The sequence below is a fragment of the Prunus persica genome, chromosome G7 (assembly GCF_000346465.2).
Source record: "Prunus persica cultivar Lovell chromosome G7, Prunus_persica_NCBIv2, whole genome shotgun sequence".
In the NCBI taxonomy this organism is placed as follows: Eukaryota; Viridiplantae; Streptophyta; class Magnoliopsida; order Rosales; family Rosaceae; genus Prunus; species Prunus persica.
In genome coordinates this window covers 17,307,688-17,331,962 of record NC_034015.1, presented here as the reverse complement: position 1 = coordinate 17,331,962, position 24,275 = coordinate 17,307,688, and the positions used below count along the sequence as shown (strand labels likewise).

Here is a 24,275-nt window from a genome sequence, read left to right as displayed (position 1 = left end):
GTTCTCAAATTCAATTTCCCTTTCTTCAATATTGTTTGTATAAAGGACAAACACTTTATTCTATCTAAGGTGGAACAAAACTTGATGGTTATAAGGTATATATGATTTTTTGGCATACTTTAAGCATTTCTAGGTGAAACAACTATTTAACTGATAAAGCTGTTTATTATATTGGAGGACAACCTACAATAACTCAACCCATTTCAACACACTTAGGAGACCCTTTTTTTTTTTTTTTTTTTTTGACGAAAAACTCTTAGGAGACCTGTTATAGAGTATTGGACGTCAATTGGACGAAAAACTTCTTATCGGACATAATATAAGTTGACTTTATATATGAATAATACTACTCTTATTATATTTGTATCATTATAAGAAATATTTTCATTTACTAATAGCGTGACATGCCAAATTACTATGGTATGACTTTGGAGTCGGACCTCTATTTAGGGTTTCTAAATGAAAACGACCTCAGGTCAGAGGACTGAATGGCAACAAATTTTTTTATTTTTTATAATCAGAACCAAAAAACGAACAAAAAAGAAATTAGCCATTAGCCCTCAGGACTAGAACTTCTGAGCTCCCTCCTATCAAAATAGTCTCTTCCTGGACATGAACTACTGACTGCTGCAAAATTGAAGCCTCCCTGAGAGCAATTACATGAAAATGTAACTTCTTTTTATCTAAACCTACGCTGTCGCCTCTCTTTCTTCTCTTTCAACTTCCTCAACTACAACAAAGGCAATCCCTTTGGGCAATTTATTGAAAACAAAAAAAAATCGACGGAGAAGATCAAGAGATGAAATAGGCGTATCTCCAGCTCCTCTGCTGCAGCAGCTGCAAGTGCAAGGTAAGTGCTTTTAGTCTGTCTTCTTCTTTCTTCTCCCTTGTTCTCAATCAAAGATTGTTGTGTTTTTGTATGAAATTTATTCATGTCAGTTGCGTGATATTGTGTCAAGTTAAGCACCAACTGAACCCGCTGAAATGTGTTCCAATTTCAATTTCTTCTTTTGTTTTTACTTATTTTGGATTAAAATTGTGGTTTTGTTCTATCTCTTCCTCTCTAATATTACTGTAGTGTTTAGGTTGCTTGAACGTGGTTTAGTATTGTGAATGGATATTGGGTTTTTGGTGGTGATTAAAAAGGTGGCTGTTTTCTGGGGTTTGAGTTGGATTGTATACCTAATAAATATTGGTGATATTGGTTGCTTGTAGTGACTAACAGTCTGACTGTCTGAGAGAAACCTTGAATTTTGTTGGTTGTTAACAGAGGAAGATGGGGGGTGGTGTTAGTAGTTAGTAGTCGGAAACTCTAGCTAAGCTCAGCCTGAAATTTTGAATTTTATCTTGTTAGACAAACTTATCAAATAGGAAAGAGAAACAGAGTTCGTGTTTGAGCAGTTGTGGTAGGTATTTTTTGAGTAATGGTGTTGGTGGGTTTATAGCTAAGTCCATTGACAATCATGTTTTCACAATTTTATGTATTAAAAAAACTATCTTGATCTATTACAGAGCAAAAGGGGTTCAGATATTTGGGAAGTAGTGAAATGAGAACAGTTTTCGTTTTCACTTCTCTGGATCCTGAATACTGTTTCTGATTTCACAAAATAAGTGGAACCTCTAGGGATTCAGAAAGTTACACTGCTGCGGCATCCATGTCCAGCCTTCTTTGTCTAACTGATTTCCACACTCTCTCGGATCTCTCTCTTTTGGTCTTTCCTTCCACTGCAAACTTTCCTTCAGTTCACGAAAAAACAGAATAAGCTTATAAGTTTCTCTCTGTTTCATATGCTAATAAAATTTCTCTGTTGGTCGATAATGCCTAGTTCTCTTGTTTTCTATTTTAGTTTGTTAAATATCTGGGTTGTGTGAGTATTAAATTATACATTAGACTGCAAACAAATATGTTGGACTGTCTATTGTGTACTATATTGTGTACTTTCTTCTACATAAATTCTAAGAATTTTACGATGTGATGATTTAATTTCATGGAAGTATATCCAAAGTAAAATTCCAAGTTTAACAACCATGGAAGTATATTTGCAACTTCTTGATTTGACTGGTTTATGATATTCCTTTGTTAATGAGATTGTGTTTGCTGTATTTCGCAGATGTGCTGCTAATTGTTAAGCTGGTTTGGTAGTATATATTACGGTAAGGATCTACAGCCCTATGGCTATTGTTGAATGTATAGGGGATCTTCCAGTTCAAGATCCACCAGAAGAGGAGTTCTCTGCTGCTGATTTGACTTGGACCAAATTTGGCACTGCTGAGCACCATGATGATGCAGCCCTCATTCCATATGATCGAGTGGATGAATTTATAATTGGCGAAGGCTCAAATTTAGAGTGCCCAACAAGGTTTCATATTGAGAGAGGAAGAAAAAGAAAGATGGGCAGTTTAAAGGAATACAAGGACGATGAGTATTTGGAATATAGGATGTGAGTAAAAAACTTCTTAAACTTAACTTATTGCTCTTATATTTCCTTCTGCTGATGAAAAAAAAAAACCCATAATTTTCCATATATATCATTGAAATAGTATAATGATGTTCTGATAAGGTGACCCTTCGATGATCTCAAACCTTTGAGTTTCCCAGCTTATCTAATCTCTGGTTCAGGATTCACTATTAATGAAGTTCTGAAGAACTAATTTGTGTGTGTGTGTGTGTGTGTGTGTGTGTGTGTTCTTTTCTTTAATTTAATTTAGACCTATCTTGATTTGACTAATATAAATCAGGTGTAAGGACAACGTTGGCATTTTTTTCTGCTCCAATTACACCATTGTATTTGTGATGGTTATAACTGAAAGCTTAAACCTTGTTTTGGATATAAAAAAATTGGATCACAATTATTAATATTGTGGTTCGACTAACAAATAAGCCATATGAGCAATGGGTGTTTAGATAGACCCCCCTTCTTTTTCCTTAACTTAGGCGCTACAGTTATTAAGTTGATCATTCTTTCTCCTTGAAGGTATTGGTGTTCTTTTGGTCCTGAAAATTATGGGGAAGGAGGAAGTATATTGCCTAGCAGAAGATATCGCCTCAACACCCGCAATCGCGCTGCTAGACCTCAATCCATGCGGGGCTGTACATGCAATTTTGTAGTGAAACGTTTGTATGCCCGTCCATCACTTGCACTAATTATATATCATGAGAGGCGCCATGTGAACAAATCTGGCTTTGTTTGCCATGGCCCACTTGACAGAGATGCGATTGGCCCCGGAGCAAAGACAGTTCCATATATCTGTAATGAGATCCAACAACAAACAATGTCAATGATCTACCTGGGCATTCCAGAAGAAAATATACTAGAGAAACACATTGAGGGGATTCAGCGATATTGTGGTTCAAATGCAAAAGTCAATAGCCTTGCTTCCCAGTACGTCCACAAACTTGGGATGATTATTAAACGCTCTACCCATGAATTGGATCTTGATGATCAAGCTAGCATCCGCATGTGGGTTGAACGCAATAAAAAATCCATATTCATATATCAGGATACTTCAGAAAAAGATTCTTTCATTCTGGGGATTCAAACAGAGTGGCAGCTGCAACAAATGATTCGTTTTGGCCATTGCAGTCTCATTGCAGCTGATTCAACATTCGGCATAAAGAGACTTAAGGTAACAAATCATTGATGCTGTTTGTAGAAGCTTCCGAACTGACTAACCCTCTCACACGCGCTAAGAGATTGCTTTCCTGATTTCTAGGTTTAGTAGGACCTGTTTCCAGGAAGTACATAGGTGGTAATAAATAAATCAAAACGTTTGTGGGTGGTTATCTTGTCATCACATTTCATTTGGAATGGACTGGTTACTAAGGCATGAAATGGTTCATGAATGTATAAGGGATTTTAATTTTTTAATTTTTTAATTTTTTATAGATTAGACAATGTGCATGGTGATGTAGATGTTTATAAATGTGTGTTTTGAAATGGCAGTATCCTTTGTGCACACTTCTTGTCTTTGACTCAAGACAACACGCACTCCCTGTCGCATGGGTCATCACACGTAGCTTTGCAAAGCCAGATGTGTCTAAATGGATGAAAGCTCTACTTGATCGAGCTCGTAGTGTTGAGCCTGGATGGAAGATCAATGGGTTTTTAATTGATGATGCAGCAGCTGAGACTGATCCCATCAGGCAGGATGTTCTTGCTCTGTAATTCTTCATGCATTAAATTTATCTGGTCATAGAATATAGTGCATTCTAATAACACATTTCTGTTCTTTCAGAGATATCTTTTGTTGTCCCATACTATTTTCCCTCTGGCGCGTTCGTAGATCATGGCTGAGGAATATTGTAAAGAAATGCAATAACATTGAAGTTCAGCGGGAAATTTTTAAACGTCTGGGTAACATTGTGTATGGCATTTGGGGTGGAAATGGTACCCTGGGTGCCTTAGAAGAACTAACCCAAGAATTTGTTGATCAGACGGCTTTTATGGAATATTTTAAGAGCTCTTGGGTACCTAAGATTGGTTAGATCTCTCTCTCTCTCTCTCTCTCTCTCTCTCTCTCATGCACGCATCATGTTGAATAGTCTTTTTATTTTTTTTGGGTCAAAGATGTTGAATTGTATTATAAGTTTTGCATGAAACTATCGTATATTATTTCTTGTTAACAGAAATGTGGCTTTCGACTATGAGAAGTCTTCCGCTTGCAAGCCAGGAGGCATCTGGTGCTATTGAAGCGTATCATGTGAAGATGAAAGTGAAATTATTTGATGATTCACATCTTGGAGCACTCCAAAGAGTTGATTGGTTGGTGCACAAGCTGACAACTGAGCTGCATTCAAGCTACTGGCTTGACCGTTATGCAGATGAATGTGATTCTTTTCAAAATGTTAAGGAAGAATACATTGCTTCTACATCATGGCACAGGGCACTGCAAATTCCTGATTCTGCTATTAGCTTGGATGACAAAGACCATCTCTATGCCAAGGTCTTAAGCCAGAAGGACAGCAGCACTGTGCATCTTGTGTGGAATCCTGGATCAGAATTCTCTTTCTGCGATTGTGCATGGTCAATGCAAGGAAACCTTTGCAAGCATATCATCAAAGTCAATATGATCTGTGAAAGTCGTCAGGGTTATCAACCTTCCATGTCTTTTCAGTCATTCAAAGAGTTGCTGATGAGCCTATTGAAAAAACCAATGGATGATTCAGTTGCACTTGATCAGTCGATGGCCTGGACTATGCAGATGTTCGATCAAATACGAAAGCTTGTAGAAGTGACGAGTTCTAATGACATTGGCACCGTGGTAAACAATCTGCCATTGCAGTGGGTTTCTAAGAAAGGCAGAACAGGTGTTGGAAAGCCATCAACTTCTCTGGCTCTTCCTTCTGGTTCCATTGATACAAACAGAGCTGCAGCAGCAAGGAAAAAGAACCGGAAGCGAAAAAGGTTGTCAAGATTGAGATAATTGTTTTAGGCTGGCAGATTAGATATATGATTCCCTACTTTCACAACTCCCTTTTGTTTCACATTCATTTTGAAAGAAATATAGAGAAAAAAATTCATTTCAGTTGTGTCAATTTTATGATCTCGATGTTCACAGGAAATTTTGTATATTTGAGTTACCATTGACGTGATAATTTACAATACATGAAAATCTTGGCTTCCATTGCAGATTGATACTTCCTTTTTCTTCACCAAATAACCCTTAAAATGTTATGTTTACACTTTCAACTTCAGAATTCTTATCAACATGTTTTTCTTCTCGGTATCTTTGATTAATTTGGTGTTTACTTTTATAAACTAATGAAATACCGATGGTTTGATACATAATAAATTTTCCGTCACTTTTTATAGGTAGACAAATTGGTTTAATAATCAAAATTCCCCTTTTAATCAGTTCTGTAAGAGTTAAATCTTTTTGAATCATCAGAATATCCACTCATTTCGCCCCTTTGAATAGAGGATATAGTAATTGCATGCAACTGGTCTTCTCAGCAAAGTCTATGAGGTTCGCGACTGTTCTCATGAGGAATGTTCTCGATTGAGAAAATAAGCTTATATTCTAACATTGAGCAATGCTTTACCCAGACCCAGTCAATATAAAAATTTGAATTCATGACATTATATTTATCCCATCACGTCCATGAGAGAATGTAACTTTGGCCCCAAGAAAAAAGAATAACAAAGCCCAAAAACTTCCGAAATAAAAAAGGAAAGTAAATTTTCACTTTCTGCATGGAAAGAGGTTTCTGGTTTCGAACCCCAGAAACTTACCCTTTTGTTTTCAACACTCTCCCATGCTTGCAAGGAAAGGGATGTCCAGACACTGCCATAACGGCTAAGAACAAGAGTTGCCCAAAATTAAAGTTACAATCACCCATTGAAACAAGGACTTCTTTCGTACTTGTATAAATATACCCCCTCCATGAACAAACAAAGAGACACAATACTTTGAAGCTCTCTAAGCCTGTAACTTCAGTTGAGTTCTGCAAACCCAACTTTTTCTTTCTTACTTTCCCGCCAAAGCCCGTTCTAAAGAATTAAGCGAAATTCAGAGGAAAAAGAGACATGGGTGGCAAGGTCTCTAAGCAAAGTAAAAAAGACGATGTGGTTTTGCTTTGTCGGGAGAGAAAGCGGCAGCTGAATTTGGCTGTGAAGAGAAGGTATGCGTTTGCAGATGCACAGTGCGAGTATAACAAGTCGCTGTCAGCAGTGGCAGCTGCTATAAGGTCGTTTGTAGAAAGCAATTCCTCTCCATCTGATTCTGATTCTGAACCAACCAAAAACACCAATGCTTACCCTTCTTCTGATTCTGGAATTTCTAGAAGCTCTTCTTCAGAGATAGACAGAGAAAAAAAGCTGCAAGAAAACTCAGATGATAGAGAAGAAGTTGAAGAGAATAGGGATCATAATGCTGGGACTGATGGGGAAGAATTTGGGTTGGTTTTGCTGAATGATGAGGCTGTGAGAGAAGGGAGGGAATTGTTGGAAGCATTGAAAGAGGTTGAGGTCCAATTCCTTAGGGCCTATCATTCCAGTTTGGATGTTACCAGGATGCTAGGCACCAACACGGATCAAATGCAATCTGCCTTGGAGGAAACTGAAGGTGGGTTTTTCTCTTTTAAAGCCCTTTTTGTTATTTTGATTTGCTTGGTCATGGTGTATAATTCATGTTTATATGATTTTGGGTGCAGAGAACTCAAGTAAACTCAAAAAAAGCCGCTCCGTCTCATCTATATTATCTTCGTCTTCCTCCCGAAAAAGCCTCCTTAGATCTAGCACCAGAAGTTCTTCAACAATCACCCATTTGAATGGTGGTCTCTTTGATGACAATGGAGCAATGGGATCCAAGTGCCATTCGTTAACACTAGGGATGCTATATGTTTTGGAGCAAAAACTCTATGAGGAGGTGAAGGTAAAATATGAATCTAAGAATTATTTGCTTTATTCAGTTTTATGGATTTCTCATAACTTGATCATTAATTAATACGATTGTTTTAGCTTATGTGTTCCCTCCTCCATATGGACAACCTAGATAATTTGAGAATAACTTGAATCATCTTTAAATTTTTATGTGCAGGCTGGAGAGGAAACCAGAAGATTATTTGATCGAAAATGCTCCCAGTATTCGAGAAACCAAGGACATGGCCTAAAGACTGAAGACAAAATTCGAGTTGAATTGCATTCCAGAATTTCGGTTGCCAAAGGAAGTGCGGAATCAACATTTGAAAAAATTCGAAAACTGAGAGATGAGGAGCTGCAACCACAACTTATTGAGTTGTTACAAGGGTAAGATAGATGTCAGAAATTTATTTGTAACACATGACGAGTCTGAATTTTTTAGAATTATTTTGTTATAACCTCTGTTTCCCACTTTCTGCAGGCTGATGAAAAATTGGAAGATCATGTCAGAAACTCATGAAACCCAACACAGAATCATGTCCGAAGTGAAGTATGTAAGCGGTTCATCCTATGAAAAGTTGTGTAATGACAACTCACACCAACTTGCTGCTACTCATGAGTTTGAAGCAGAACTTCAAAATTGGCGTGCTCGCTTTGCTTCTTATGTTTCTTCACAAAAAGAATACATTGAAGCACTTGATGGTTGGCTACATAAGCTTGTTGCTCCTGAAAGTGAAGCCGACTCCGATATGTGGTCCTCGCTACGGTCGTGTAGAGTTGGCATGCTGCCATCAACTCAAATTTGTGAGAATTGGTTAGCTTCCATAAATAAGCTGCCGCATAAAGCAGTGGCTAGTGCCATGGAAAACTTTGGCAAGGACGTCCAAGCATTGATGGTTCGACAAGCCAAGGATCATCAACAAAAGAGGAAGATAGATGGGCTTGCTAAAGAACTTCATTGGCAGGCTAGTGTATTTTATTGGGAGAGAAGGATTATGGGACTTAAGCGTTATGAGGAAAAGGAATGGCATGAGCGGTTGAAAAAGATGGAGAACAAGGTGATTGAGTTTAAGACAAGGCTAAACTCAAAGAAGGAGAAACTTCATACAAGCGTGGAGGAGACACAAAATATTACTGTGAATGGATTCCAGACGGGGTTTTCGTCCGTGTTTAAATCCTTAACCGAGTTTTCAAAGAGTGTTGTGGAAATGTATGATGGCCTTATAAGATTCAACGAGAATGGAATGAAGATAGATGACCAAAGTAGCCACCTAGCAAGCATTCATGTTGAAGCCGATGACCAAAGTAGCCGAGCACCAAGCATTCGCGTTGAAGCTGATGACCAAAGTAGCCGTGCACCAAGCATTCGCGTTGAAGCCGATGACCAAAGTAGCCAAGCACCAAGAATTCGTGTTGAAGCCGATGACCAAAGTAGCCAACCACCAAGAGTTGATGTTGAAGCCGATGAGATAAAAAATATACATAAAGGAAAAGGACACAAAAAAATGCATAGAGGACATAAAAAATAAAAGGTTTTTAGAATCTTAGGCACCTTTTTTTTAAATTGTTTATTTTTAACTTTTAAGGATATATATATGGAACATAGTTATTAAAGGGATTGAGAATATATCACATCAACAGGCAGACCCGTTTCTTTGCTTTCTTAGATTTCTAATGTATTGAGAGCTAATATCAACGAGTCTAGTCTAGTGAAAAATATCATTAACTTACAAACAAGAAGTTTCATGTTCGAACTATCACGGTCCATGACATCTTAGTTATATACGTGTATGCGAGAAACTCCTCTCTTTTATAGTTTAAACTATAACTTGTACTCAAAACAAATATAAAAACTAATACAAGAGGAACAAGGGCACCCACAATGCAGAGATCCATCTTCGAAAAGGTCCTGAAAATGAAATAATATCTAATCAATTTTATTTGAAAGAAAACAAAAATGGCTTTTAAATTTAAAATAATAATAATAATAATAAAGACCAGAATGAATGGGGCTTGTTCAATCTGGGTCTAATTGTTGTTGGGCCTGGGTTAGGACAGCCCTGAGCCCATAAAGATGGACTGGGTCAATTTACATGACCCAGTTAATATCGTGCTGGGTTCGACCAGTATGCAAAGGGCAGAAACGTGGTCGTTTTAGGACTCTGTGGCAGCCAGACAGAGCAATACCTACATTAGCTACTATCAGTATGCTGACATGTAGCAATAACTTGTAGTTTTATACTCTTGTATTGTAGATGGACATCAAACGTGAACCAAATGTGATAAGCCCAAACATCCATCAACAACAACGTGTAGTTTCTAGACTCCTCCACATTTACAGAAAAATACACATGTCAACATCCTACACCCACACGCACAAACAGTTTGGCGGCTCATGCTGATGTTTTGTACATGATCAAGCATCGCCCTTGAACAATTTTTTCTACCTTCAACTTTGCATGCAGAATGGGTCTTCTGAGTAAAGTCTATGAGCTTTGTGACTGCTCTCACAGTCATGAGAGGCTAAAGAAAAACAAGCAATTACAGGTATGTGTGTATGTATATGCTACTAGATACCCTACCCTACCCTATGAGGAATGTTCTCGATTCCGAATCTCCGAATCTGAATTATTGATCAATTTAATTTTTATGAATGTGCAATTTAGATTCACAGTATGACTATTTAAATATTCAGAAATTTTTATTTTCTTTATTCACATCCCGCTTCTTCATTTAGTATATTTTTTTTTAACTATCTATTGGTTTGTAAGAATTACACTATTTCTTAAAAGAAAAAAGAAAAGAATTACTCTATATAATATATAATAATATAGGTGTGGAATTTTATTTTAATTATTTTTGTTTATTGGGTTATAACATTAGACGGTGGAGATCAAAGTGAGGATGGACTGTGAAGGGTGTGAGAGAATAGTGAAGAAATCAGTGCAAGGCATGAAGGGAGTCACACAGGTTGAGGTGGACCGCAAGCTGAGCAAGCTCACCGTGATTGGCTATGTGGACCCCAACAAGGTATTGCATCGTGTCAGGCATCGGACGGGGAAGAAGGCTGATTTATGGCCCTATGTACCGTACGATGTTGTTCCGCATCCGTATGCTCCGGAGGCTTATGACAGGAAGGCCCCACCTGGGTACGTGCGGAACGTCCTGGAGGATCCGGTGGCCTCGGCTATCGCACGTGCCAGCTCCACTGAAGTGAAGTATACGACGGCGTTTAGCGACGACAACCCAAATGCATGTGTGGTCATGTAATTATTATCTAAATATGTTCTAATTGCACTTGTAAATTTTGTAACGCTTCAGTAGTAAGTAGCAGTAATACTAGCTGTAAAAATTCGTTTATGTCAATGGAGTTGAAGTACCAAATTTTTTATTTTTTTTACCAAGATTACAAAGAACCAAATCTTTTTATTGTTATAGATTTTCAAGTAATTCTGTATTTTTTTTTATATACGCGATAGAGAAGAACCATCCACCGATCAAATAAGTGTATGATCATTTGGTATACTGATCGACACTATTTGGTCCAACAAACTTTTGTTGAATGTCTTTTGGATGGCAAATTATAAACTAATGCAACGAGGTGGGCACTTTTTTTCTAAAAAGGTATAGCCGCGCGGCTATACTATGATAATTATTTTTTAAAAAATAGTATAGCCGGACGGCTTTACTATGGGTTTTTTTAAAAATAGTATAGCCGTACGGCTATACTGGTTTTCACACGTGGGGACCTAGCCACCAGGCGGGTCCTTTTTTATATAAATAATATAGCCGCGCGGCTTTCCTATGGTTATTTTTTAAAAAATGTATAGCCGGGCGGCTATACGTTTTTTTATTTAAAAATAGAATAGGCGCGAGGCCTGTCCTTTTTTTTTTCCCTTATAAATAGTAATATAGTATAGCCACGCGGCTATACGCATGTTTTATTTTATCTATACTTGGGTATTATTTTTTATTTTATTTTCAAAATAGTCTAGCCACCCGACTATACTCTTTATATATATATATTGGGATCCTTTTTTAAATTTTTTTTCCTGATTTTCATTTATCGATAAGAGTAGTTTAGATCATTATCCATCACTATTAGGCAATTACTCGAGTCTCTATTGTCCCCTTTTGATATTTTTACTTTTCCAGAGTTATTACCTGTGTAAATAATTTAGTATTTTCACGTTTAATACTCGTATTATTTCCGTACGTACCTATTTTTCAATAATACACATATTTTCTGTACATGTCTTAAAAACTCGGTAAAATACATGTTTTTTTTTAAACAAAAGTACAATACTCATATTGTACACATATGTACGTATTTTTCAATACAATACTCGGTGCTTTAAGAAAGTATTAAAATTTAAATAATTTAATTAAGTGGTCAAATTATATAGGATTCAAGTGGTTTTTTTGTATAGATGATCTTTGAATGAATTTCTACAAAATCGATGGTTTGGATTAGTAAAATACAATATAAAGTGGGCCCTATAAAGATGTCACTCAAATAACTTATTTTAAGGACCCCTCAACTAAAGCTAACTATATATATATATATATATATATATATATACAGAGAGCTTCCATTGAGGGATCCCTCAAATAAGCTTATTTGAGGGACACCTCTTGTAGGCCCCATTCCGGATTGTATTTCACTAATCCAAACCGTCTATTTTGTAGATACTCATTCAAAGATCATCTCTACAAAAAATCACTTGAATCCGATATCATGTGACCACTCAATTGAGTTATTGAAATTTTAGTACTTTTCTTAAAGCACCGTGTTCATTGATTTTGTAAGACACAATTGGATGTCGAAACGGTTTCCGATTTGTCTAATTTTTTGTAAGGATGATCTATGAATGAATACCTAAAAAATAGATGGTTTGGATTATTGGGAAAAGAATTGTAGGGTACTCTAAAGGGCGTCCCTCAAATAAATTATTTGAGGGATCCTTCAATAGAAGGGGACTGTATATATATATATATATATATATATATATATATAAAGGAAAATTGGGCCTAGGTTAGCAGCACAACCCATAATGTTGGACTGGGCTAATTTACATGATACAATTAATATTATGTTAGGCTTGACAAATATTAGTCCAACCCTAACACATATTTCTGGCCTTGCGTTGCTAAGTGCACAGACGACGTCGTTTTGGGGTGTGTGGTGTCCAAAGAGCGTTGGCAGGCAGACGCAATACCTACTATAAATACTGCTCTTTGGGGTGAGCTACACATTCTGGATCTGGGGCCTCTCTCGTCCCAAAATCCTTTCGGTCTCTATTGATTTCTCCCTCCAAACCTTAACCCTAGAATTTGTTCCCTCTCTTTCTACTCAAAACTGTCTGCGCGGGACATATATAAATCAAATTAACCGTTGAGACAAGGATCAAAACCCTAGTCGCATTCTATTGCGATCTTTTTCAAGCTAGGGTTTGAGAAAATCTTTGTTCTCAAACATCAAGAATCAGTTTGTTTAAACTTGTATCGCTTATGATTCGGTTGCTGGTGTAATGTCTCGGTGCTTTCCGTATCCCTCTCCTCGATACGTGAAGAAGGGGATCAACGATGAGGCCCTAATCGAATCGATTAAGGTTTGTTGAGCATCGTTGCTTTGTGGGTCTTTGACTTTGTGCTCGACGTAGTGTGTTCGATTGGGTTCTTTTCGATATGTGTATATTCAGCTCTCCTATGATAATGCTTTTGTACTTATGAGAACCCAACAAAGAGCAAACAAAAAAAATGAAAAAAAGAAGGAATAAAAATGAAAAGACCGTTTTACCAGAACTGTATGGTGGGTTTTACAATCGATAGCTCTTTTAAATCCCCTGGGAACCTAACATAAGCCAGTAATCATTATCAAACCTCCCAAGCATCGTTGAATGGATGACTGCTCGTTTGTATATATATATCTCTAGCAATTGCCCCTTTCCCAAATTGTTGTCTTTGCCATTGGACTCTTAATGTTAATATATCAAAAACATCATCCCGGTGTTTGATTAAAGTAGGAAGACCAATCTTTGTCCAAGTTGTACTTGTACTGCGGTATTTACATCTTGTGTTCATGCTTGTGGCACATTATTGTCTGCTGTCTTCCTTGTACGAATTGAAAATGGTATTCTGAAACTTTGGTAGTAACTTGGTAACATTTCGGTTGATGTGTGTCAATGGTAGTCATCTGTTTGCACGTGAAGTGTTCATGGTATTTGGAATCAAACAACCAGGCTTGATACCTCTTTGTATTCCTTGATGCTATGCTCTGGTTTCTAATTGTGTCGTTTGGCCTTCAACCATAGCTGAATAGGTTTTTGCTAATGCATGCGTTTGCCTGTGTTTATGATATCTTCTAGGCATTTCACAGTGCCAAGTTGTTAAGCTTGGGATTGTATTATGTGGAAAATAAGCGGAGATGATTTGAGATGTATGAGATGGAAATGCATGACATTCTTGCGTTATTTATGAGATGAGATGTTTTGAGAAGTATATGTGTATATATGTAAGCATGTCCTGGCTTGTTTGAAACTCATTATAGTTCTCACTATGTTGAAAATAGTTTGAAAGTTTGAGATAACCAAGAATGAGTTTGCAGTACAGTGGATTATGAAGTGATTGAGGTTAATTGTGTCCTTAGAGACTCATAATCAGTTTAGAGGTTGTTAAGTATCTTATTGTTTGGGTGTTAATTTAAGTTAAGTTTATTAGACTGGGTAAGTTCATGCATCAAATAATGTTATAAAATTTTGCTTGGTGTACATGTAAAGAAGTACGCTTAGATATGTCAACTGGTGGGTTGGGGATGTGGCGTATGTTGTAGGACTTGAGTTCTTTTTTTGTTGTTTGTTTTTCTGGGGGACGTGTATGGTTTAAGTTATGTTTAAAGATGCCTTGGTGGTGGAAATGGTAGACACGCGAGACATAAAATTGTCTTGTGCTTAAGAGCGTGGAGGTTCGAGTCCTCTTCAAGGCAGAAAATGAACATTCATGTCGTTTTTCGTTGGAGTTGCATTGATCATATTTTATTTATAGAGTTTCACCTTTAAATACCCTCCTGCTAGCTGAACGTTAATACTTATTCCATTTGAGTGGAGGATGTGCTATGGTTAGTGCTATCTCTATGCAACAAAGTAAGTATCGATGGTGCGTCTAAAGAAGTTGGTGTAGTTTCTATTCTAAATTCTGCACACTGATTGGTTTAGGTGCTTGTTGGAACAATGACATTGTTATTGATGTCACATACCAAAATTTGATACAGAAATTCTCATCATAGATCATGTGAAGCTGGTTCTGGCTTCAATGTTGATTGCATGAGGGCTATTGTTCTCTTACATCTCCTCCTGACCTCAAGCGTCCTCATACTTCTTAACTGAAAATTGATCTTAAAAGGATGTCATATACAAGAAATTGCTGTTTGCTTTTGCTTGCTTGTTTTTGTGACTTTCTGTTGAAATGTTCCTTAATGAGTTCAAAAATTGATGGTTACTCTTGTTATTTGAAGCTCCAAAGAGAAGATGGAAAGGCCGAGAAAGAAAAGAAGAGAGAGAAAAAACGAGAGAAGAAAGAAAAGAAGGCTAGAGAAAATGGGGAGCTTGAAAATAAGAAGCACGGTCATAAAAAAAGGCACAAAGATGAAAGGCATCAAGAAGACGAGAAAGGTAGAGACCATGGAAAGAAAAGAAAGCATGAAATAGAAAACCTTGACAAGAGTACCCTTACTGAAGAGCACGAACATCCAGTTGGTTCCCAGAATTCTTCTGATAGCACTGTTGACAGCAACAAAAGGCCGAAGCAGAAATCGTACCCTGATGGCATGCATAATTCTGGTGAGTGTGTTTATGTTTCTTCCTTACCTGGAAGAAGGTTGCTTGCCTGTTGGGTTTGTTAGCTTCTCATGGGCACTGATATTCTTTATTCCAAATGTTATTATGATGTGAAGCAAGCATTTTCCGGATCCGGTTGCCTCTCCAAAGGCACAAAGATCCTGAAGTGCTACTCAGAGAGGAACAACCTTGCCAGTTGCCTATTCAGAAGCACAAAGATCCACAAATGCTACCCAGCCAAGAACAACCTTCCCGGTTGTCTCTTCAAAGGCACAAAGATCCACAAGTGCTTCCCAGCCAAGAACAGCCTTCCCGTCTGTCTCTCCAAAGGCACAAAGATCCACAAGTGCTTCCAAGCCAAGAACAGCCTTCTCAGTTGTCTCTCCAAAGGCATAAAGATCCACAAGTGCTTCCAAGCCAAGAACAGCCTTACCGACTGTCTCTCCAAAGGCACACAGGTCCACAAATGCTACCCAGCCAACAACAGCCTTCCCGGTTGTCTCTCCAAAGGCACAAAGATCCGCAAGTGCTACCCAGCCAAGAACAGCCTTGCTCTGCCTCGGGAAGGACTGATAATGCCTTTGTACAAGGAATGCATGAAGCTGCTCCTAGACAAGGCAGAGATGAGGGACAACATCGCTGCTCTACTTTTGGAAATTCTGGCAAAGAAGTCCCTGTCAGACTTGGTAAAGAAAAGCTCCGAGCAACTGGTAGTGCTTCACTTTCTATAACATCGAAATACACAGAGCTAATTGAAAACTGGGATCAACATCCTTTGTTGCAAAGCTTTCCCATGGATGTTGATGATCAGGGATGGTTGTTTGAGACAAAGCAGAACCGGAGCTGCATGGCTGATGAACGAATATTTGTGAGTGGCAGCTTGAGCTATGGAGACTCAGCGTCTTGGCCATGTGCTCGCGAGTTGCCCGAGGCCGATATATACACTTTGCCCTTTACAGTACCGTTCTGAACTGCCCTTGGAAAACTGCATTGGAAAGTGGAAGAAAGACAAGTGAGGAGCTCCAGTGAACTTTGTTCTTCATACGTGTTCTAGGTGCAGAAAGTGTGAAGAGTTTGTTTCCGGCTTTTGTGCTGTTGTTTGCCTCTTGTGCCTGGTTGGGTTGGAAAAAAGAAAAAAAGAAAAAAAATAGCATTGGGTGGTAGAGATTGAGGAATTAAAGGTTTCTTCTTTTTGTAGGTAGATGGCATCTTGATGTATCACAACTTTGCAATTCTTTGATAAATTATAATATCATATTCCGTTTCTCATAATTTTGGCATTCTCCCTTTGTTTTTGGTAGTTGGTTCTTCTGCTCACTCAGTTGTCATCAGCCTTGTGTACTTCGTCTAATGACGTTCATTAGCTGCCGGTCTCTAACTAGTAATTGTATGCTACAACGGTCTGATTGGCTTAAGGTTTATTACTCGTTTAAGCAGAATAATTAATTGTAATTCGCATCCTCCTTATAAAAAATTATAAAGGAATTCTTTGATCGGTCTCTTACGATCACTCTCTAAACATCTAAACATCACATATGATTATGAACACATTCCACCATTTCCTGAATATCTCATACTCTCTAAATATCTAAACATCACATATAATTACGAACACATTCCACTATTTTCTGAATATCTCATACGACTACAAACACTATTAACATTTCTCTGAATATCTCATACAACTAAAAACACTATGAACACTTGTCGTAGGTAGTATGGAAGGATTTCCTTTATAATTTTCAACAATCTCGAAATGATTAAGGAACTATTAACTTTACCAAGTTTATTGTTGTAATTTTAGAAAAACTCGGAGAAATAAGATTTTTGGTTAGTGAATACTGAGCCTTTTTCCTTTCCAAAACCAAAGGGCCCAAATAAGGGATTGATAAAGAAAGAAATAACCCATCAAACCGGGTCCGGATCCAGTTTCACAGACAGGCTCGACCAAATAGAATTGGACGGGCAGTTGAGGCCAAACCAGACTGGTCAAAACGCAACTTCACAGAGAGAGAGAGAGAAAGAGAGAGAGAGAGAGAGAGAGAGAGAGAGAGAGAGCGAGCGAGCGAGACTGAGAGAGAGAAGATGATCTCGGACGGAGTGGAAGATGAAGAGAAATGGCTGGCAGCGGGAATCTCCGGCCTTCAACAAAACGCCTTCTATATGCATCGCGCTCTGGTAACTCCAATCAATCAAATCCTTAATTCTTTGCTCTCTGATTTTAGACCTTGTTTGTTCTCCCTGAAAATTGAGTGAAGCCCTTTTTTTCCGTCAGGACTCGAACAATCTCAGAGATGCCCTCAAGTATTCAGCTCAGATGCTTTCGGAACTTCGAACCTCGAAGCTTTCCCCTCACAAATACTACGAACTCTGTAAGTACTTCTTCTCGGTGATCCAGTGAGGTTGAGATATTGTCTTGGCTTCTTTTTGCAGTTTGGGAAATTCTGAACGTGTGCTTAGTTTTTGGCTTGGTGATTTTGTGGTTTGGATGCCCTTAGATATGCGAGCGTTTGACGAATTGAGGAAATTGGAGATGTTCTTCAAGGAGGAGGCTCGGCGCGGTTGCTCCATTATCGATCTCTATGAGCTTGTGCAGCATGCTGGCAACATATTGCCCAGATTGTAAGTCTTAATTGTGTTAAAAACTCTACCTAATTGTTAATCTTCAGTTGCACATGTATCACTTACTTAGTTTTTGGCTTCGGTAGTTCATTAAGAGTGCCCAGGATATGACCCTGTTTGTGAACTATGCTGCACATACCATCTTATTCACCTAATTAGCATTGTGGTCTTATTTCTTCCTGTACTGTAATTCTGTTAGTTTAAAATCAGTTAACATGCTACAATTTAACAAATTCACTAATACAATACTAAACCTTATCCAAAGACCCTCAATTAGCCGAAACTGCAATTGATGATTTGATCTAGTATCGGTGTCTTTGTAATGTAGTTTTATACAAATGTGAGTTGGTTGATTTGTCCTTTCAGTTTGTTCCTTTGAGTGTGTTGAATTCATCTAACGTGAAGAATAAATCATAGCTATAGCGTTTCCATGGCTAATATGTGAGTTTCATGATCTCTATCAGGTATCTTCTCTGTACAGTAGGATCTGTGTACATCAAATCTAAGGAGGCTCCTGCCAAGGATGTTCTGAAAGATCTCGTGGAAATGTCCAGGGGCATTCAGAATCCTGTACGTGGGCTTTTCTTAAGGAGTTACCTTTCTCAAGTGAGTAGGGATAAATTGCCTGATATTGGTTCTGAATATGAAGGGTAAGGAAACCAGATATCATTCATTCCTATATCATTTTTCTGTGTTAGGTAAACGTGCTTGCATTTGATTCAATTTGATTTGTCGGTATTCTTAACTTATGCAGAGATGCTGACACTGTCAAGGATGCTGTTGAGTTTGTGCTCCAAAATTTCACTGAGATGAACAAACTTTGGGTGCGGATGCAGCATCAGGTTGGTTGATACTTTTATAGAGCGCTGTCATGTTTAGACATGCATGGGTACCACAATGCTTGCATGTCATGAAGGTAAAAATATGTCATGAGGGCATGCTTTCTGGTCATGCAGGTGTTGTAGTGCTTGTGAATCATTCATACTCTTAGCTGATCCTGAGTTGAGGCTTGCTATCGGGCTTTCTGGTCTGCAGGGACCTGCCCGGGAAAAGGAGAAACGGGAGAAAGAAAGGAGCGAGCTACGTGATCTTGTAATCTCAGTAACTGATAGATGGTTGATTTCTCTCCTATAATGTTGTGCACGTATGCAGTGAACGCTTACAGAAGGCTTCTCTGTTGTTCCTTTAGGTTGGTAAAAACCTGCATGTCCTCAGCCAGATAGAAGGTGTCGATCTGGAGTTATACAAGGATACAGTACTTCCGAGAGTCTTGGAGCAGGTCTGGTTGATTTCGATTTATCTTATTGGTCAATTTTTTAAAGCTTATCATGCGTGACTCTCACCTGTTAACCATAAAAGGTGGCTTCATCACTTGAAAACTTTTTTTTAACAGGTTGTCAATTGTAAAGATGAGCTTGCACAGTTTTATTTAATGGATTGCATAATTCAAGTCTTCCCGGATGAGTACCACTTGCAAACTCTTGATATATTATTGGGTGCTTGCCCTCAACTTCAGGTAGCTAACATCATGTGCACAAATTGTGTGCGATCCGAATTGTTTCTGATTCATGACACATTACCAACATAGTCAGTATTTTGTTTATACTGTACTATTTCATATCTTGCCTTCATGGGTTTTATGCACTGATCTTTTGAAACTGAAGGTTCTTTTGTGATTTGCTGTCGTCTTGGATTTTATGCACCTTCTTTATTGTAAGAGGTCTTGACATTTTGTTATGACATGTTGCACTAATTTTTAGCTGCGTGGATAGATGCATATAATTTTTCATAGGAAGAGAAGTGGAGCGTCAACTCTCCAAGAATGGATGAATGGAATGTTACATTCACGTTCTGCTTTCATTTAATAAATTAGTTAATGATTGGGCTAATAGTTTATGGACTTTATTTGGGTATACTCTTAATTTAGAATTTTTTTTTGTCTGTGTTTGAAATTTTCTTGAGAATGTTGTCATATTATGTATATTTTGTGGATTTACATTCATCATCGTCTTTTTAACTTATTTCTCCTCTGATTGTCGGACTTTCCTTTTTATAGCCATCTGTTGATATCAAGACAGTTCTATCCCAATTAATGGAAAGGCTCTCAAATTATGCTGCTTCAAGTACAGAAGTGTTGCCTGAGTTTTTACAAGTAGAAGCTTTTTCCAAACTGAGCAACGCTATTGGAAAGGTAAAGCTTGTGTGTAGTAAGTTGGCAATTAAATACAGGGCTTGTGTTATTCTTTAATTATCTTTTTTTCTTATCTACTGTCACCAAGTGGTTGCACATGGACTCCACAAGCTTTTGTGAACTTCTTGTTCTTCTGCAGGATAAGGCGTTCGTTTTACATATAAACTGTCTTGATATTTGTGTTTACGAGCATCTCTGTGTATTTATTTGCAGTCATATTGATACCTAAATAATATGCCAATGCAGGTGATTGAAGCACAAGTTGACATGCCTATCATAGGTGTTGTAACTTTATATTCATCTCTTCTTAAATTCACCCTCCATGTGCACCCTGATCGACTCGATTATGCTGATCAAGTGTTGGTATGTTCCCTTTACGAACTGTTTTAACATATGCATCCTTAGATCTATCTTCTGTGTATATCCTGCTGTTTTGTAAATTGATCAATGGGTTATTTATTATGAGTACTTGTTTAGATATTGTTGTATAAAAAGGTCAGCACATATGTAATTTGTTCCATTTTTGTTCTCTTTTCAGGGATCATTTGTTAAGAAACTTTCTGGAAAAGGGAAAATTGAAGACAGCAGGGCTACAAAGCAAGTGGTTGCTCTTTTAAGCGCTCCACTTGAGAAATACAATGATATTGTCACTGCTTTGAAGCTTTCAAATTATCCACGTGTCCTAGAATTCCTTGATAGCGGAACAAATAAAGTCATGGCTACTGTTATAATTCAAAGCATTATGAAAAATACGACTCATGTTTTAACTGCTGAGAAGGTATGCCTTTACATTGTTTGCCCTTCTCTCTGAGTTTACTTCTTAATGACATTGAAAGCTATGTTTTACAGGTTGAGGCATTGTTTGAATTGATAAAAGGACTTATTGAGGATTTGGATGGAACTCCTGATGATGAGGTGATTTCTATATATGTTATTGGTCATACATTTGTTGATGATACAAAAGCTCTTCTTTAGGCTTCTACAATATTCTCCTCTGATTTTAAACCGATATATCCAATTATTTCTTATGTCAATCCACACGCTTTGGATGTGAACATATCTTTTCTCTCAACTCTAGGTTGATGAAGAGGATTTCAAGGAGGAGCAAAATTCAGTTGCACGACTTATTCAAATGTTCTCTAATGATGATTCTGAAGAGATGTTCAAGGTATTTGATTTGTTGAGCATAATATTCTTGTGCCTCTTTCATATGTCTGCATAGCTTCTGTTTTTTACTCTTATGTTACATGATCATCTGTTGAGGTTATCCCAATGAAAGGGATTCTGATTAATTCTTGGAGTCTTCCTGAGTTATATCCTTCTCCTTATGTTTTCATTGTTTTCTCATCTTTCTGTGCTAGTATACGGAAAATGTTACAAGAGCTACCATTTTTGCATTTTGAACTGACGTGACAGTTATGTTGTCGTGCCTTGATTTCATGCTACCCCACTCCTGCTTGTGGGATATTTGTCTTATATTGATGGAAGACATCACATTATCACTTATGGGCAATTTAGTTGGTATATAGATTATAGAAATTGTAGTAGATGCAGATTACTCTGTGTATTGATTCTTCTTTCAAGGGATCTTACATGAATTTGAGCACCATTCATCCCTGATGTTTGTCATACTCGTTGTACTGAATTGCAGATCATATGTACTGTGAAGAAGCACATCCTTACTGGAGGACCAAAGCGTCTACCTTTTACTGTCCCTCCCCTAGTTTTCTCTTCTCTAAAGGTATCCTTCTGTCTACCTTATCATGTAACAGTTGGATGTGCTATATTTTTATGCTAGTAAGCTTTTTGCTTTTTGAGTCTATTTGTTGAAATTTCAAGAATAGGTATGGTGCAATTATTGTTGTGGCATCATAGCTTGGTCTCAAATTCTGGTTTCTGTCATTATTTTGTTGATCAATTGTATAATTCTTTGACAAGAATGGGAACTTGTGACAAATGAGAGGTGGCTGCCCTTTTTGCTCCTCCTTTCTACTCGAGAGTAGAGTTTTGAGTAACCTGTTCTTCGTGGAATTAATGATCTGTTTCTTTTTACCACTCTCCATCTGCATTGTATATGATTTATCTGTAATCTGCAGTTGGTTAGGAAATTGCAAGCCCAGGATGAGAATCCTTTTGGAGATGAAGCATCAACCACACCAAAGAAACTTTTTCAGCTCTTGACTCAGGTAAATTGTTAGTGAAAGCTTTCAAAAGGCTCGCATTTTTGTATATCCACAAACAGTTTGAGCTTAGACCTCTGATATTTCTAGCTATGGGATAACACTTCTGGTTTATTACTTCAGACTATTGAGGCTCTGCTGAATGTTCCAGCACCTGAACTGGCATTACGGTTATACTTGCAATGTGCGGAGGTACGTTGAAATGTTTGGTTTATAAATAAAGTAGATGACCTAACAAATGTTATCCCTAATTGAATGCCTCTTATTTTTCATCAATTAGGCTGCAAATGACTGTGATTTGGAACCTGTTGCATATGAATTCTTCACCCAAGCATATATTCTTTACGAAGAAGAAATTTCAGTAAGTGTCCCCCTTTTGCTTGGGAGCTAATCCTATTTGGCAGTGTTATACCTTGTTCCATTTGTTTTTCAATGGAACACTAGATTGTATCTTCTCTTTCCTTTTTGAACACTGAATTATATCTAATCTGTCTTGTTTGCAATTTTGCTTTAATAGGATTCAAAAGCACAGGTGACTGCAATTCATTTGATTATTGGGACTCTCCAGAGGATGCATGTATTTGGTGTTGAGAACAGGGATACTTTAACTCACAAAGCCACAGGGGTAATCCTAATTTCATTAGCTCTAGATCTATCTGTCCTTTTCTTCTGAAAATCTTACTTAATGCGTTGTCTTTGATCAGTATTCGGCGAAGCTTTTAAAGAAGCCTGATCAGTGCCGAGCTGTTTATGCTTGCTCGCATCTCTTCTGGGTTGATGATCAAGAAACCATGAAGGATGGAGAAAGGTGTTTGTCTCTCTCTCTTCATTTCGACTGTTGGAGTGCTTTTTATCTTTTCCTTTTTTAAGCGTGAACTCTTAAAAGATAATAAGTACTAGATTATCACTATCATTTATTTGGGTGTCTGAAGGACATTTAGGAGTTAAAATGGAAAAAGATGGGAAGTGAAGAGATGATTTCCAATTATAAAAATCTTATTGGAGCCGTTCCTGGTTTATACTATGAAAATGCCCATTGCCTTGTTTGGTTATAATTCATTCGTCTTCTCTTGTACAAAATTTCTATCCAGGGTACTGATTTGCCTAAAGCGAGCTTTAAGAATTGCAAATGCTGCCCAACAGATGTCCAATGCAACTCGGGGTAGCACCGGCCCAGTGGCGCTCTTTGTTGAAATACTGAACAAGTAATAGTTACTGAAGGGATTGTACCAAGCCTCATTTCTGTATCTTCTATTATACTAGTGAAAGAGAAGGCCTTACTTTATTGTGTTTTCAGGTACCTATATTTCTTCGAGAAGGGGAACCCACAGATAACTGTTGCTTCAGTCCAAAGCCTGATTGAATTGATCACAACTGAACTGCATAGCGACTCGACCTCACCAGAGCCGGCTACAGATGCTTTCTTTGCCAGCACACTGCGGTACATCCAGTTCCAGAAGCAGAAAGGTGGCGCAGTTGGTGAAAGATACGAGTCCATCAAAGTGTGACCTGCTCAACCACCAGATGCCGAAGAATATTTGTTATTAATGTGAGAGTTGCAGATAGTAAACCCTTGGTGTGGAGGCTGCGAACTGATTTCCTTCTTTTTGACTGTTTTGTTTCGTTGAGACCCGAGAGAATCAGATTGTATGCTTTATCCCTGATGTTGAATTGGCTCCCGTGGCTACTAGACCAGTGGGGTCCACTCCACTGGGGCCAATAGGATATTTACTGTGGTTAAATGGTCATTCGTCTAGGAAGTCTCTCTGTATACTGATTTCGTTACTACAATAGTGCAATGTACAACATATATTTGATTAGCCAGCCCTACGTTATTTTTACTCGACTTAGATTAGAGGAGACCCAATCACATCTCTCTTTTATGTGTTCATCAGTCTCTCTCTTACAATGAGTTTACTTGTTCACGGCCTTTTTTTTCTTCTTCAATTTAAAGTTCGTTGGCCTTGTTTTTCCAGTATGATTCGTGCAATTGTTTCTTGTAAAGATTGAACAACAAAGGTGATTTCTGATTGTGTGCTGAAGACAACTCCATAGACTTTTTTTCTTCCTTTTTTCTCATTTATAG

General features: G+C 37.8%; 5 protein-coding genes across 5 annotated transcripts; all 5 read left to right on the top strand.

Moving 5' to 3' along the window:
* Window positions 522-5,630, top strand: LOC18770550. Its single transcript, XM_007204568.2, has 6 exons — window positions 522-850; window positions 2,112-2,441; window positions 2,976-3,627; window positions 3,945-4,144; window positions 4,237-4,481; window positions 4,628-5,630. Exons 2-6 carry the CDS (start codon window positions 2,173-2,175, stop codon window positions 5,422-5,424), a joined length of 2,163 nt encoding a protein of 720 aa, XP_007204630.1. The 5' UTR covers window positions 522-850; window positions 2,112-2,172; the 3' UTR covers window positions 5,425-5,630.
* On the top strand, window positions 6,528-8,890 carry LOC18769971. Its single transcript, XM_020569019.1, has 4 exons — window positions 6,528-7,065; window positions 7,154-7,374; window positions 7,540-7,748; window positions 7,843-8,890. Exons 1-4 carry the CDS (start codon window positions 6,528-6,530, stop codon window positions 8,888-8,890), a joined length of 2,016 nt encoding a protein of 671 aa, XP_020424608.1.
* Window positions 9,792-10,772, top strand: LOC18770688 (heavy metal-associated isoprenylated plant protein 27). Its single transcript, XM_007202876.2, has 2 exons — window positions 9,792-9,908; window positions 10,245-10,772. The coding sequence occupies exons 1-2, from the start codon at window positions 9,828-9,830 to the stop codon at window positions 10,629-10,631; spliced, it is 468 nt and encodes a 155-aa protein (XP_007202938.1). The 5' UTR covers window positions 9,792-9,827; the 3' UTR covers window positions 10,632-10,772.
* LOC18770818 (putative mediator of RNA polymerase II transcription subunit 26) lies at window positions 12,610-16,468 on the top strand. Its single transcript, XM_007203594.2, has 3 exons — window positions 12,610-12,973; window positions 14,875-15,199; window positions 15,313-16,468. Exons 1-3 carry the CDS (start codon window positions 12,893-12,895, stop codon window positions 16,164-16,166), a joined length of 1,260 nt encoding a protein of 419 aa, XP_007203656.1. The 5' UTR covers window positions 12,610-12,892; the 3' UTR covers window positions 16,167-16,468.
* On the top strand, window positions 17,208-24,055 carry LOC18769600 (vacuolar protein sorting-associated protein 35A). Its single transcript, XM_007203726.2, has 21 exons — window positions 17,208-17,374; window positions 17,472-17,568; window positions 17,695-17,818; window positions 18,283-18,468; window positions 18,573-18,660; window positions 18,854-18,910; window positions 19,008-19,097; window positions 19,212-19,334; window positions 19,875-20,009; window positions 20,256-20,372; window positions 20,548-20,787; window positions 20,859-20,924; window positions 21,088-21,177; window positions 21,661-21,750; window positions 22,106-22,195; window positions 22,313-22,381; window positions 22,470-22,550; window positions 22,707-22,814; window positions 22,894-22,997; window positions 23,281-23,394; window positions 23,487-24,055. Exons 1-21 carry the CDS (start codon window positions 17,282-17,284, stop codon window positions 23,695-23,697), a joined length of 2,373 nt encoding a protein of 790 aa, XP_007203788.1. The 5' UTR covers window positions 17,208-17,281; the 3' UTR covers window positions 23,698-24,055.